The 12,579-nt window shown below is 40.4% G+C and overlaps 1 protein-coding gene across 1 annotated transcript in view; it reads right to left on the reverse strand.

Annotated features, from left to right (window-relative positions):
• LOC121941708 (voltage-dependent T-type calcium channel subunit alpha-1I-like) overlaps positions 1 to 12,579 on the reverse strand; it is a 215,496-nt gene that overhangs the window by 70,157 nt on the left and 132,760 nt on the right. Inside the window, exons 16-20 of the mRNA XM_042484560.1 lie at positions 11,229 to 11,299; positions 10,506 to 11,004; positions 9,728 to 9,828; positions 7,066 to 7,189; positions 6,248 to 6,316 (exon numbers count right to left, since the gene is read on the reverse strand). Of these exons, the coding sequence (XP_042340494.1) occupies positions 6,248 to 6,316; positions 7,066 to 7,189; positions 9,728 to 9,828; positions 10,506 to 11,004; positions 11,229 to 11,299 (864 nt within the window). The remainder of the gene's footprint in view (positions 1 to 6,247; positions 6,317 to 7,065; positions 7,190 to 9,727; positions 9,829 to 10,505; positions 11,005 to 11,228; positions 11,300 to 12,579) is intronic.

A 12,579-nucleotide genomic window follows, 5' to 3' on the forward strand; every position in this document is an offset into this window, starting at 1 on the left:
AAGTTTTTCAGTTTCTGTCACTAAGCTCCTCAGTAAGTGTTATGAGGCATTTTGAAAGAAAAGAAAGAGCATGACACTTTGATGTCGGAAACATAATTTTCTGCTGACGACCCGGCTCCACACATTCGAAGCTGTCAAGTTTTGCCTCAGCCTCAAGCCAGCTGCTATTTCATGACAGCCTCAGAGCTGAATGACTACTGCGTACGAGACGGACCAAGGGAAACGTAGAGCAGTCTTTACCACAGTATGCTACATATAGCCAGAGAGGAGTGACAACAACAGAATGGCTGCTAAATTTCTTTTATGAAAGTCAGTCTGCCAGGCCTGCTTAGACCATATAATGGTTTGACTGGTTTTAGCAAGCATAAAAGACAGTGTAACAAGAGCGAGTCAACTGTGGACAAGTTCGTATGAGTTTATGGGTGTGTCAGTGTGTGTTTGGAAGTTTCTGAGTGATTGTGAGAGAGAGACAAAGAGAGTAGCCCCATTAACGAATATAACGCTGTTATGCAGCCCTGTCATTTGTATGAAAAAAACAACCACAGAATGGGGGACAGAGTTGTCTCGCCTTTAAGCCAGCAGTGGAGGTAGCAACAGCCCCGAATAGCAGTCTGTGTAACCCACTATGAGAGATTTTTAAGGCAGCTGGCAGAAGTTAAAGAGTAACTGAACCTCCAAACCACTTTGTTTTAGTAGAGAAGCTATATATATGGGTATTTAGCACTGCCAATTGATTCAGGTCCAACTCTTGACAGTTGAGTGTAAAGTATTAAAATTCCACATATTGATAGTGACTGCCCTCTAAAGGTTGAAACCTGGTTATTGCAAATGAATTTTGCTTTTGGCTGATCTTGGTAGCAGGAGCTTGCTTTCATCACCAACCAAGTCACCAACCAAGCTCACCAATAACTACTTTGTGTGTGTGCAGGGGGTAGGGAGGGACTGTGGATCAAGAGGCGGTACGCTTGGGTGACTGGGCATGTGTCAGCCCCCTCCCAGCCCTGCCCGATTTTTGAGTCTTTTTTCTCATGCCAAGAAAGAGGCACTTAAGCCAAGAGTTGGGGGTTTAAATATTCTTTAAGTTAGTGGCTAACTCAAAGGAGAAGAACAGCAGCCAAAACTGTCCACAAATTGGGGAATGATGAAATCCAGGAGCTCCTTAGCCTCTAAGCAAAGAGCAAGATCAGCTGCCATATACCACTGACAATAAATAACTGGTTTTGTTTGTTATTGTTTAGAAAGCACTGCCAACACATATTTTATGTTACACTACTAGAGGCAAGTGGTGTTGTGTTAACATCATCACGCCTATTTTTCTTCTGCGATGCCAGCATGCCTTCTAGAGTCACACACTGGAGCGGCGTGATGCTGCTGTTGTTTGATTCTGTGTTAAAATGCAAAGGCGGCATAATGAAGGGACTTCATAGAGGCCTTTTAGCACAATCTTTATCTCAGAAGAGATGGAGCAGAAGGAGGAGGAGGGTGGGAAGGAAAAAGTGAGACGTCTCCCAGTTTCTAATTAGAGTCTGATGTTCAAGGTCAAACTCACTGTGCAGGTAACACTGTTAACACTGATCACTACTGCTTATCTACAAGTGTGCGGTGTGTGTGTGTGTGTGTGTGTATGTGTGTCGAGGAAATGAGAAAATGAGAACAGTGATGAAGTGCATCTTGGAGAGGAAACTCTGTTTAATTAGTGCTCCTCAGAGAGACATCAGACTGACCAGCCTGCAACAACAGATTAAGAGCAACAAACAGTGAGCAAGAGAGAGAGAGGAGGATGGGAACTGGAAGGAGGGTGAGATACAGTGAGAACCAAATAATGCTGTATTGGTCTTGTATTGAGGAAAATATGAGAAAATTAAAAGCACCACAGGAGATCATTACCTCAACTGTCCATTAATTCAATTCTTTTTTGTTTTGTTCAAAGAAAATGTCTGTATAAATGAATGTCTTAGTCTAGTTCAGTGATTTTAGAGTGCAACTTTAAATTTTCCCACTTGGAAAAGTTCCCAAGCACACAGCTCACAAGTGAATGTGTGCAGCTAGTTGCAGAATGAAAATAATTTGCCATTTATTGGGTGATAAACTGTATGAAATATAGGCTACTCATTTTATATTTCCTATGTCAAAAGATCAAGACAATGAATATGCTTAAAACTGTGTGGAAATCGTGACAGCTAGAGGAATGAGGACATCTTTAAAAAATCTTGCTGTACCAATATCACAAATATTACAGAGAGATTATTAAAAAGCTAAAAATAGTGTTTAATTAGAGTATTAGAGCATGTCAATAAGTAAATGAGAAAGCCAGAAAATAATGAAGTACATAAATAAGTCATTAATTAATCAATAAAACAGGCAAGTACAGTTTATTTTGATAGCATCTCTACCTGGGGAAAATATTCAAAATGAGAATATAAAACTCAGGATAAATTAACAGCATAAAAACAGACGAACGGGAGGGAGATCCAAAGGCACAGACTTTAGTTTTAAGCTTATCAGAAAGCATAAGAGACTGATTGGTGATATGGCTGAGGTGTTTAATGCAGCCAAAATATAGGGCTTTAAAAGTGATGCTTTATGATGAACCTATAGATGTGTCCAAACACTGATTGCAAGTTAAAGGGGTAAGTTGTAAACCATATCACTGGCAAGTAAAATGTACAGTAGGTTAATGGGTGACAAAAGATGTGCCGGCAAGCTGTTGTTGGCACATTTTAAGCAGATTCAGGACATGAGCAACTTTTATAGCCGCACCAAGGTTACGTATGATCATGGATACATTGTCATTTCAAAATAAAATGATTAACATTTCCCTTTTTACTTATATAAAGGGTTAGGTGTATGGGTTAGGATGTATGGGTTTGGCCACTAATGTGGGCCTTGTCAGCTCTTTGACACTAGGGCTAAAACCTTCTGGTGGGTTGGTTGATTAGTCTGTGGCTATGCTCTTGTCTGACCAAATTCTCATTGGTTTGATGATCTCTGGTGTTACTTTAATAAGGCTGCATGTCCACCAAAGCCTTTTTCCCCAAAGGAAAACACTAGGGGCTCCTCTGAAAAAGTGCTCTGGAGGTGCAGCGCTTTTTCCGTGGAGATGCTTTGTTTGCATATGGCTATGATACGAAATATCTGGGGAAGTAAAAATGTCAGCACAAGGTACAACATTTGCTCTGGCTCTTCCTCTGGATGAGGTTAGACCTGCTAGTCTATGTGAGCTACAGTATTAATTTCTCCTCCATTGTTGTTGATCAGCACATGTGATGGCTGGTATTTGTGGTAACAATTGTCCTGCCCCTCCTCCTATATGATTGGATGGCTGAGTAAAAAGTGGCAGTGATAAATGCAATGCTCTACCCAGAGTTAAACATTTGTCAATTCTCAGCAACCCGTAAAAAAAATGCCTAAATAATCGCTTTGGTGGTACCTCCAATGCACTATGGCCAAATGATTTAATCTAGAAATAACTTACAGATTTTTGTTGTCCCCATCAACCAATTGACTGGTTGGGGAGTAGGTAGAATTCCAGTCAAAAAAGACTTTCTTTGGTTGATTACAGCCATAATTAACACATTAAATATGAAAATCAGCTACACAAACACATTTAAAATCCAGTCACCAGAATTAATGTTAGCATTATATGTTTCTGCAAACCACAGATATGCCACATTTGTCGGACAAGTTGAAACGTAACATTTCTTTATGTTTTAATGTACGGTTATATTCAGGCACAAAAAACATTTAGCTATGGTTAGGAAAAGATCATGCTCATGAAAAGATCATGACATCTTCTCATCACAAAATTGATGTTTTTCCTTGTAGTTTCAGCTTAAAAAAGTCATGGAGGACATTTCTGCTAAATTAGGTCTTTTCTGTCGCCTTTGGTGAAGTTAATCTCTGTGTTATCAGTTAGAAAATAAATTCTGTCACAAGCATATTAGGACAAATGGGTGTACAGGTGTGCATGTGGTAAAATTTTGGCAACACTACAATACCACAGCTGAGATAAAGCTCCAGTACCCATTCCATTGGAAGATTATGCCCCTCATTTTGTGACAGCTTAATGACAGGACAAATACGTCATAACTGAGGAACTGCAACAGTGACAACTTTGAGTGGAACACAGCACGTGCAATTTATATATCATTTGAGATAAGAAAATGAGCTGCAGGAGAGTGCTGGGACCACGTCTGAATGTGCACATGAAGCAGGGCGCAGATAACAATGGTGCTTGACTGATTCAATTACAAACGGAGGGACAAAAGAGCAGACAGATACAGAGCTGAATATGAAATTAATTAAATGAGTGGCACAAAGGAGATAAAGCAAATGAACACATGAGCGATCGGAAGACAGATTGAAGTAATGGAGGTAAATAAAGATGCAAAGAGGGAGATACAGAGTGGAATAAATAACAAACCAAGTTCAGCCAGGGACCACATGCATATATGTGCATATGTGAACTCTGCACCACCACAGTGCAGAGATGATCTACATATCATTGCTACACATGTCTTCATTATCCCTGGTCATAAATAAATCACTATAGGGTTTTTACGAATGCGGAGAATGCCTGGAGACACAAGGCCCTTAATAATGGATGATGCCCTGTCTTCTGGAAAGCAGATGAGTGGATTAAAAAGAGTGTGTTGATGTGAGTGTGTGTGCGTGTGTGTTTGTGTGCGCATGTGTTTATCGATGGGAAGTCCAGGAGTAGCTAAAGGCCAGCTGAAGAGCGATAGCCTTGTAATTAACTTCATTATCTAACTGCCCATCTCTAATGGGACATGTGCAACTGATTAAACTGCAGAGTTGCAGAGTTGTCAAGAAACGAGATGAGGAGGAAAAGGATGGGAGGAGAGAATAACTCCTGGAGATGAAAGGAGAGGAGACAAAAAGATACAGAAGAAGAAGAGTTAAAGAGAGAAGCAAACTAGAATTACTGCCAAACAGTTATATGACTCTGTGAATCCCTCAAGTTGTGATTACAGTTAACTTCCATGTCCTTGAAAACTTGGATGCTTCACGCACATCTTCCAGCAGAATATTAGCACAGATTCAAGGTGGGCACCCAAGACTAGTGTCTCCAAATTGGAATCTGACCAAATGTCTGCCCTTCGGTTTCTGACTTACGATGTTGACTAATAGCCAGGAAAGCGTTTTGCAGAACATTATGGTGTCACAATAAAGTTGACCTTTGACCCTTCGGATATAAAATGTCAGCACTTCATTATTTTATCCTATTAGAAGTTGGTGGGATGTTTTGTCATAAGTAGCATATAAATTACTGATTTATGGCCATAAATATGTTTTGTGAAGGCACAGTAACTTTGACCTTTGACACTTAAACTCTGCTGAGTTTATTCTTGGGTCCAAGTGGACATTTGTGCCAAATTTGAGGAAATTCCCTCAAGACGTTCTTGAGATAATGTGTTCACGAAATGAGATGGACGGAGGGTCAGGGTGACTTTTGACCACCAAATTCTAATCAGTTCATCCTAAAGTACAAGTGGATGCTTGTGCCAAATTGGAAAAAATATTAAAATAAATCTCTAAAGGTGTTCGTGAGATATCACATTCGTGAGAGTGAGATAGGTGCAAGGTCACTGTGAACTTGAGCTTCGACCAGATAAATCTAATCAGTTCATCAAGTGGGAGTTTGTGCTAAATTAAAAGAATAATCAATAAATAAATATATATAGGCATTTTTTTAAATTAATTGCATTCATGAGAACGCAACAGAATTACAATGCCTTTGAACTATGACCACAAAAATCTAATCTGTTCATAGTTAAGTCCACATGGTCATTCTTGCCATATTAATGAATGGATGAATTTGTACCTCCAACCAGATATTTGTGCCCAATTAAAAAAAAATCCCTTAAGGCATTCTTGAGAAATTAAGTTCACAAGAATGGGATGGCTGGACAGCCCAAAAACATAAAAGCCTCCAGCCACGGCTATTGCTGGTGCAGAGGCATCAAAAGGTAAAGAGGGAGGAAAATTATGTGCAGGAGAAAGACAAGGCTTTTAAAAAGTAGACAAGCCAATACCAGGAGGAAAATGGAGATGAAAGGGAGAGAGCAGATGCCAGGGAGGAGAGGGAGCTGAGATACAAGGTCGAGATAGCAGGAGAAAGAAGAAAAGATCACTGGAGAGGATGAAAATGTAATGAGAGGTTAAGAAAGGAGTGTGAAGAAAGTAAAGAAAGTTTAACAAAGGAAAAGAAGAAAGGACATTTTACCTTGACAGTCATCTCCGCAACAAAGATTGCAGTAAAGATGTAGTTGGAAATAGTCAGAAACAGCCTTTCCTGTAACAAAAGGTGGGAAGACAAAGAAAGTTTAAAGGAGGAAAAGAAACCGGCAGCTTGGGAAGAAAGACTCACTGCACAGAAGCTTCAAAGTGAGATATGGAAATTCATTTGTCAGTGTTTTTGCTATTAAATTAAAATCACAACTTGTCGGCAAATTAAATGCCAAATTTGAAAGAATTGCTGCGCTTTCATTTGAACGCTTCAGATGACTTGTTTTGAAAAGTGCCCACGATTTAATAATTTTGGTCCTGCCTGATTGCAGGAGTGGCTTGATGCCAGGATGCAGTAGGAGCTCAGAGCAATGAAGGCAAAGCGGCATTTTGAAGTAGATCTTATTAATTAAAAATAATTGCTTGTTTATGAATCATTTGTAGGAATTTCCTTTCTAAAGGAGTAACAGCTTGTTTACAAGAAATAGAATATTTCAGAAATTGGCCATTATTACTGAACAGGTTCTCATATTAAATTTAAAGAAGGAGAAAAGAAGTTGAAAGTAATTTGATTGATAAGTTGAATTTGTTAATTCTGTCAATAAAAAAAAACACAACTCTATATGTATGTGTCAATAATGGGCAGAAACAGGCTCTGTGGATTTCCACCCCATACGGCAGGACTTTCATCTCAGATATGCAGACCGCAAGAGGATAATGCATTGTTCACCTCTATCAGTTACATCACTTAGCACACAGCATTACATGGTTGATTCTTTGATGATAAGGGATACGGAGAGACACTGATCTTCTTACCAGACTGCCTTGCATTATCTTGGGCCTCTCCAGAGCCACTGTGATGCAGTTGAGAAAGATGAAGGCCAGGACCACATAGTCAAAGAGCTTATGGGCGATAATGGACTGGCAGAGCAGTCTGAACCTGACAGGTGAGAAACAGGGGGGGTAGAGAGAAGAGGTGAATGTCATAGTTATATAAAGACACAAGAGTAAGCGCTAATGTGTAACTGCACCAAAACAGCTTAAAACTTTTCAATCCTGCTCTGAGAAAACGTAGGGCTGCTTTCTTTAAGAAATCCTAAAATGCACGGTTTCAGAAGTTTTAAAGACTGTAATCCTTGAAGTTTTCTCTTGCATGGCCATCAACATCTATACCTCTACAAAATGAGAAAACAAATAAATGATCATTTTGTTAAAGAGCTGCAACAATTAACTGATTGGTCGTCAACTATTAAAATCAACTCTGCCGAATTCGATAACCCATTTATCAGTTTGAGAATTTTTTCTGAAGAGAAAAGTCAAAGTCTCTGATTCCAGCGTCTTAATGTGAATATTTTCTGGTTCCTCCACTCCTCTTTGACAATAATATTTCTGCTTTTCCATACAGTAGTTTTATTATTAAATTAATTAATTCTGCATATAAAGCCGCATATGTGTATGTGGTGCCCACACTAGGAACTACAGGCTACAACAAGACTAAAAACATGACGCCAGTGACATTTTTTAAAAACAACTTGGCATGTTTGGGCTTCAGGACACTTGGATTACTTTGGATGAGCAGTAAGGAGACATTTTGTGGTTTTATTATGTATTTTTTTTAATGTTTGAATCCTGTTCAAGATTTGCTTCAGTTGTTTAGGAAGTTAGTGCAACTTTTTTTCTTTGTGAAACTCTGGCAGTGTTTTGTGGACTATAAAACTTCACTTGAATTTCCATCGGCATGAGGGTGAGAAGATAATGACTGGATTTTCATTTTTGGGTAAACTATCCCTTCAAGAACAAATATAAGAAAAAAGGTAAAGAAAAATTACACTAATGATGTATATTATTTTCTGAAACTTTTGCGAAATGTCTGAAAGTTAAGAAATGTTGAATATTTTTGCCTCCCCTGTCCTCCAACAAGTATTCAAATTAAGCTAAAAATTTTGAGGAGGAAATTTCTCCAAGTGGGAGCTCCTCACCAGGCACAGACACACGTCTGCATCCTGCGATAAGAGCCACTGGCGTAGGCACGATCTCTGAAAAGACTTTAATATCTTCAGACACCTGCCGTGTTGTTGACAAATCGTCAGCTCCAGAGCCAGTAAAGGCAGCGAGCCTCGAGTGAAGCCCTCGCACATCTCATCTCATCTGCCAGCTACAAAGCAAGCAGAATACACCTACTGCTGCACCTGCGCTCTGGGTGAGAGAATCAATGTGCTAATCTGACTGCTTTTCCTCCAGACCTGGCAACCTTGTCCCCTTCATCTATCGATTCAGATCTGGCAACCTCTGTCCCCTGATATTGATCGCGACCAGCAGCATCGCTGGCGTAGGCACTTATCCCACCTGAGACACAACTTCTGCTGTTCGCTTGTTTCTCCTTTTGTTTGTTTGTCTGCTTTAATTCTGCTTAGGTGCACTTGTTAGAGCAAACACACACATATGCTCTCACACGCACACACATATATGGTACACTGAGGCATAAATGAGGCGCACATATGCTCACACGCTCCCACATGCACATATGCAAAGTTATCCGCAACATGACACCAGCAGAGATACGGCCTAACGCTAGTACACACACCGCCAACACACGCAGCCCTTGCTTGACAGATGGCACCTGCCAGGATGCCAAAACACAGCCCTGGGGCCTGGCTTCCCTTAAGTGGCTATCAGCACGCCGGGAATCGGGTGAGTGAGCGAGTGGATGACTGAGTGATTTTTCTTTCATGTTGCTTTCAGGGGCCTTTCTACCAGCAAAGCACTGAAGGCTGGAACGAAACGCAATAACACAGACTTACACACAGACACACAAAACTTGGAGCCCAGAGTCAATAACACTCTCCAGAGAAAAAAAGAAATGGTTTGGAGGAAACACAAAGCGACATCACTTTAACAAGCCATTTGTGAAACCAGAAGATAGCAGTTTTCTGTGCACGAACAGACAAATCGTTTGACTATGCAGCTCGCTGTTCTCCCACGTTATCAGAGCAGAGCCGGTAACATTTGCTAACATTTGTTTTCAGGGCCATTGGTCTTGCTTGTCGACTCATCTCCCCACACTCGGTTTTTACTGCGTTTTAGTGCTGAACAAACAGGCTTGTAAGAAACACTTTGCCAAAGAGAACTATCACAAGCACTGACACATGCAGAGAGATGCTTCCCACTGTTTTCCTCACTGAAAGGTTAAACTTTGTGACACATTTTTTGGTTCAGCTCAATTCCTACTGATTAATGTCAAGTGGATCAAGGTTTTAAATAAAGGTCAATGGGTCAGAGTTATATATTTAGAGCTTTACATGAAAAAACTCTAACCTGTTTGATCAAGAATGTGTTGAACCCAACTAAACCAAGACCACAAACCTATAATAGCTAAACTCAAAGGAAGGTCATGCTTTTTCTTTTTAATTTTTAATTATTTGTGGTTCTGACTGGTGTTTATTTAGGGGTTGGGGTAGAGCTGAAATCATCCACTCACTTGTTCTGAGGGGAGAACATGTAGACGGACCATTCCTCTCTGGTTTCACACCAATCTGGCTTGTAAACCTCCATCATCTTCTGGATACGGAAACACAAACTCTGGAGAACACAGGATAGAAAACGAAAACAGTTAAGATATGATGATGGGACTGTCTCAAAAGATCAAGAAGCAATCTTTTATCAGTGATACAGCTTTTTTAGCATGTTGTAAGTTCTCAGTATTGGCATGAACAGACATTTTTCACCACGAGGATCAACACTTAAAACCACAGTATCTATAATATTATCTTCTTTTTTTTCACAACTCCTTTATCTCCATTCTGTCCATAACTTAACGCTATTAAAATGATTGAATTTGATTTCTGGCAAGCTTGGAAATTTCATAAAGTGACTGCAGAGGTTAGATAAACAAATACCGCGGCCTCATTTCCACACCAGCTCCCACTATGACTGTGATTTATGTTTTGTTTTGGTTTTCAGTATTATCTCGGTATGTCTAGGAACCAATAAAGAATTCCCCATTTATCCACAACCAGCAGCATCCCTGAGCTCCTCTCTCTTTTTTAACACATAAACTACAACAATAAAAACATATACAACTGCCTGGGACAATGTGCTAAAATGTAGTTTAGCACATTGTCCCTGTAGCGTTGCCAAGTAAAGTGTTAACTTTTTAAAAGATAATGATTTTTCACTTATTTGTGGCTTTTATTGCATTTATTCTTTATTGGATAGTCCCTGTGAAAAAAGAAAGAACTACTATCTATGCTACTCACATAATCCGTCTCTTCATCGAGGTCTGCTCTGTCTTTGCGTGCGTTGACTTGAGGGAAAACATCAGTTATCAGCTGAGTGTGGGGACCCGGGGCCTTGCCATTACAGTCCCGATGGTCCAATCCTAAACCACTACCAGCTCCAGACCCCCCAGTGATGGATCCACCAGCCCCAGATCCACTCCTCCTCCCGGGGTCCGGGTGGACAGGAGGCAGGCCTGGGGGCTGTCCGCCTGCCCGTAGCAGCTCTGGGAGCTCCAATGAAAGAGCCCGTCTATCTCTCCTCACAGCTGAGTGTCTGGAGAGGAACAGTGGGGGTGGAGGTGGATGATGAGGGGGTAGAGCATGATGGGAGTGTGGTGGGTGGGAGAGAAGGGACTCCTGCTCGGCGGCATAGATGTAGGAGTGGGGAGAGCGGGTGCTGTGCACGCGGAGGCTGCCTCCCACTATAGGAGCACCGCCGAACCCATAACTCCTTCGACCCAGACTGTTTGAGCTAGACCTGTAGAGCAAATGAAATATTCAATATTCATAACCATTTTTTTTTAGCATAAATAAAGAGTAATCAACACTTTATTAAGAGTTTACTCATGAAGCTAATAAGAGCATAAAACAAGAGGGAAGGTCCGATGTCTCCATGTAGGTAATTAAGGCTTAATGAAAGTATTAAGAATTCATTAAGGCAATAACCAAAATCAATTGCTGAAAGTAAATCTAATTGTCTACCTGCGGCTCCAAGCAGACTGTGGAGGGAAAGGGCGCCCCCAGTTGTGGTAGTTGGGACTGCGACCATGACGCTAGAATAGACACACAGCAGTTCACGGTAATTTTCATCAGTTTGCAAAACCAAATCTCTCCAAGCACTAATGACTCAAACAAAGCAGTGAACAGAGACTGGGTAGTGAACAAAGTATACATGAATATATCACAATAACTGAATCAAAAACAGTTGAAATCGGCATGTTTGTGCACACAATGAAGCATATCATTCCTTTGGACATCTTCACATCACTCTGTCTCACTGCGTTGCAAAGAAACCACGCATTTTTCAGTGGATCTGTGCTGTAAAAATGCATGTCCAAGTGATAAGAAAACATGTTGGGAAACAAGCATATTCATATGGATATTTTGGTCAGTATGCTATAAAGCTGATTTTACTTGCTTCAACCCTTAACCCTTTAACAGGCATTGTCACCGCTTGGTTTACTACTCATTAATTATTACACCACCTAACAGCATGCTGGGTACAGATGTGAAAGAGAGACCGGAGACGTTACATTGCAGCAAACTCAAACATTTCAAGCATCAGCGATGTAACTTACAGCATGAACTCTATTGTTCATGGGAATAGGATGAGATCGAGCTATTAGCATATGATGAGTGTGCGATAGTACTGCTGGTGTGCACAATTATCAGGCAGGTGTATTGCTCAGGACCCAAGAAAGCTCAGTGTCGAGTGTAACGTTTTTTGTATGAGTGGTTCTCAAGAAAGCTGCAATCAGCAATACTACAGGCGGAGCAATCAGCCCATTCCAGATGGGGATGGTTTGAACTACACTAGTCATTATGATGCAAAATAATTCTGGCATACTATAGTGTGCATACTTTTGGCCATAATTCATAAGAAAATGGCCACAAAAGTAAGAAGTCCAATGAGGCAAGACACACAAGAGGTCAGGTCGTCACACAGGTTGTAAACAAAGTCTCATATTGACAAAATTTATGAGATTGAGCAATTTATGAGAATGAGCAATCAAAGGAGAACAGTTACATAAACAATAAAATAATGCAATAAAGTAAAACTAGTATAGCCTTTGTGCAACTGTAGTCTGAATGTAGCAGGTCATGGTTGGCAGTTAATGAAGTGCAGAGACAATTTTATTTTTTATGACCTGGATCTATTGTTAAGATACTTTCCTTGGTGTTAATGCATGTGAAATGGGATATGCCCCGCAAAATTACATTTTTGATGTGTAGCTCATTCTTATAGATTAATGCTTATCACAGTGAGTTCTCCTTAACTTGTTAGCCAGGTTTTCTCAAGAAATCATCTTTAACCGGCTCCAGTGGAGCTGCT

This window comes from Plectropomus leopardus, chromosome 4 (genome assembly GCF_008729295.1).
Source record: "Plectropomus leopardus isolate mb chromosome 4, YSFRI_Pleo_2.0, whole genome shotgun sequence".
In the NCBI taxonomy this organism is placed as follows: Eukaryota; Metazoa; Chordata; class Actinopteri; order Perciformes; family Serranidae; genus Plectropomus; species Plectropomus leopardus.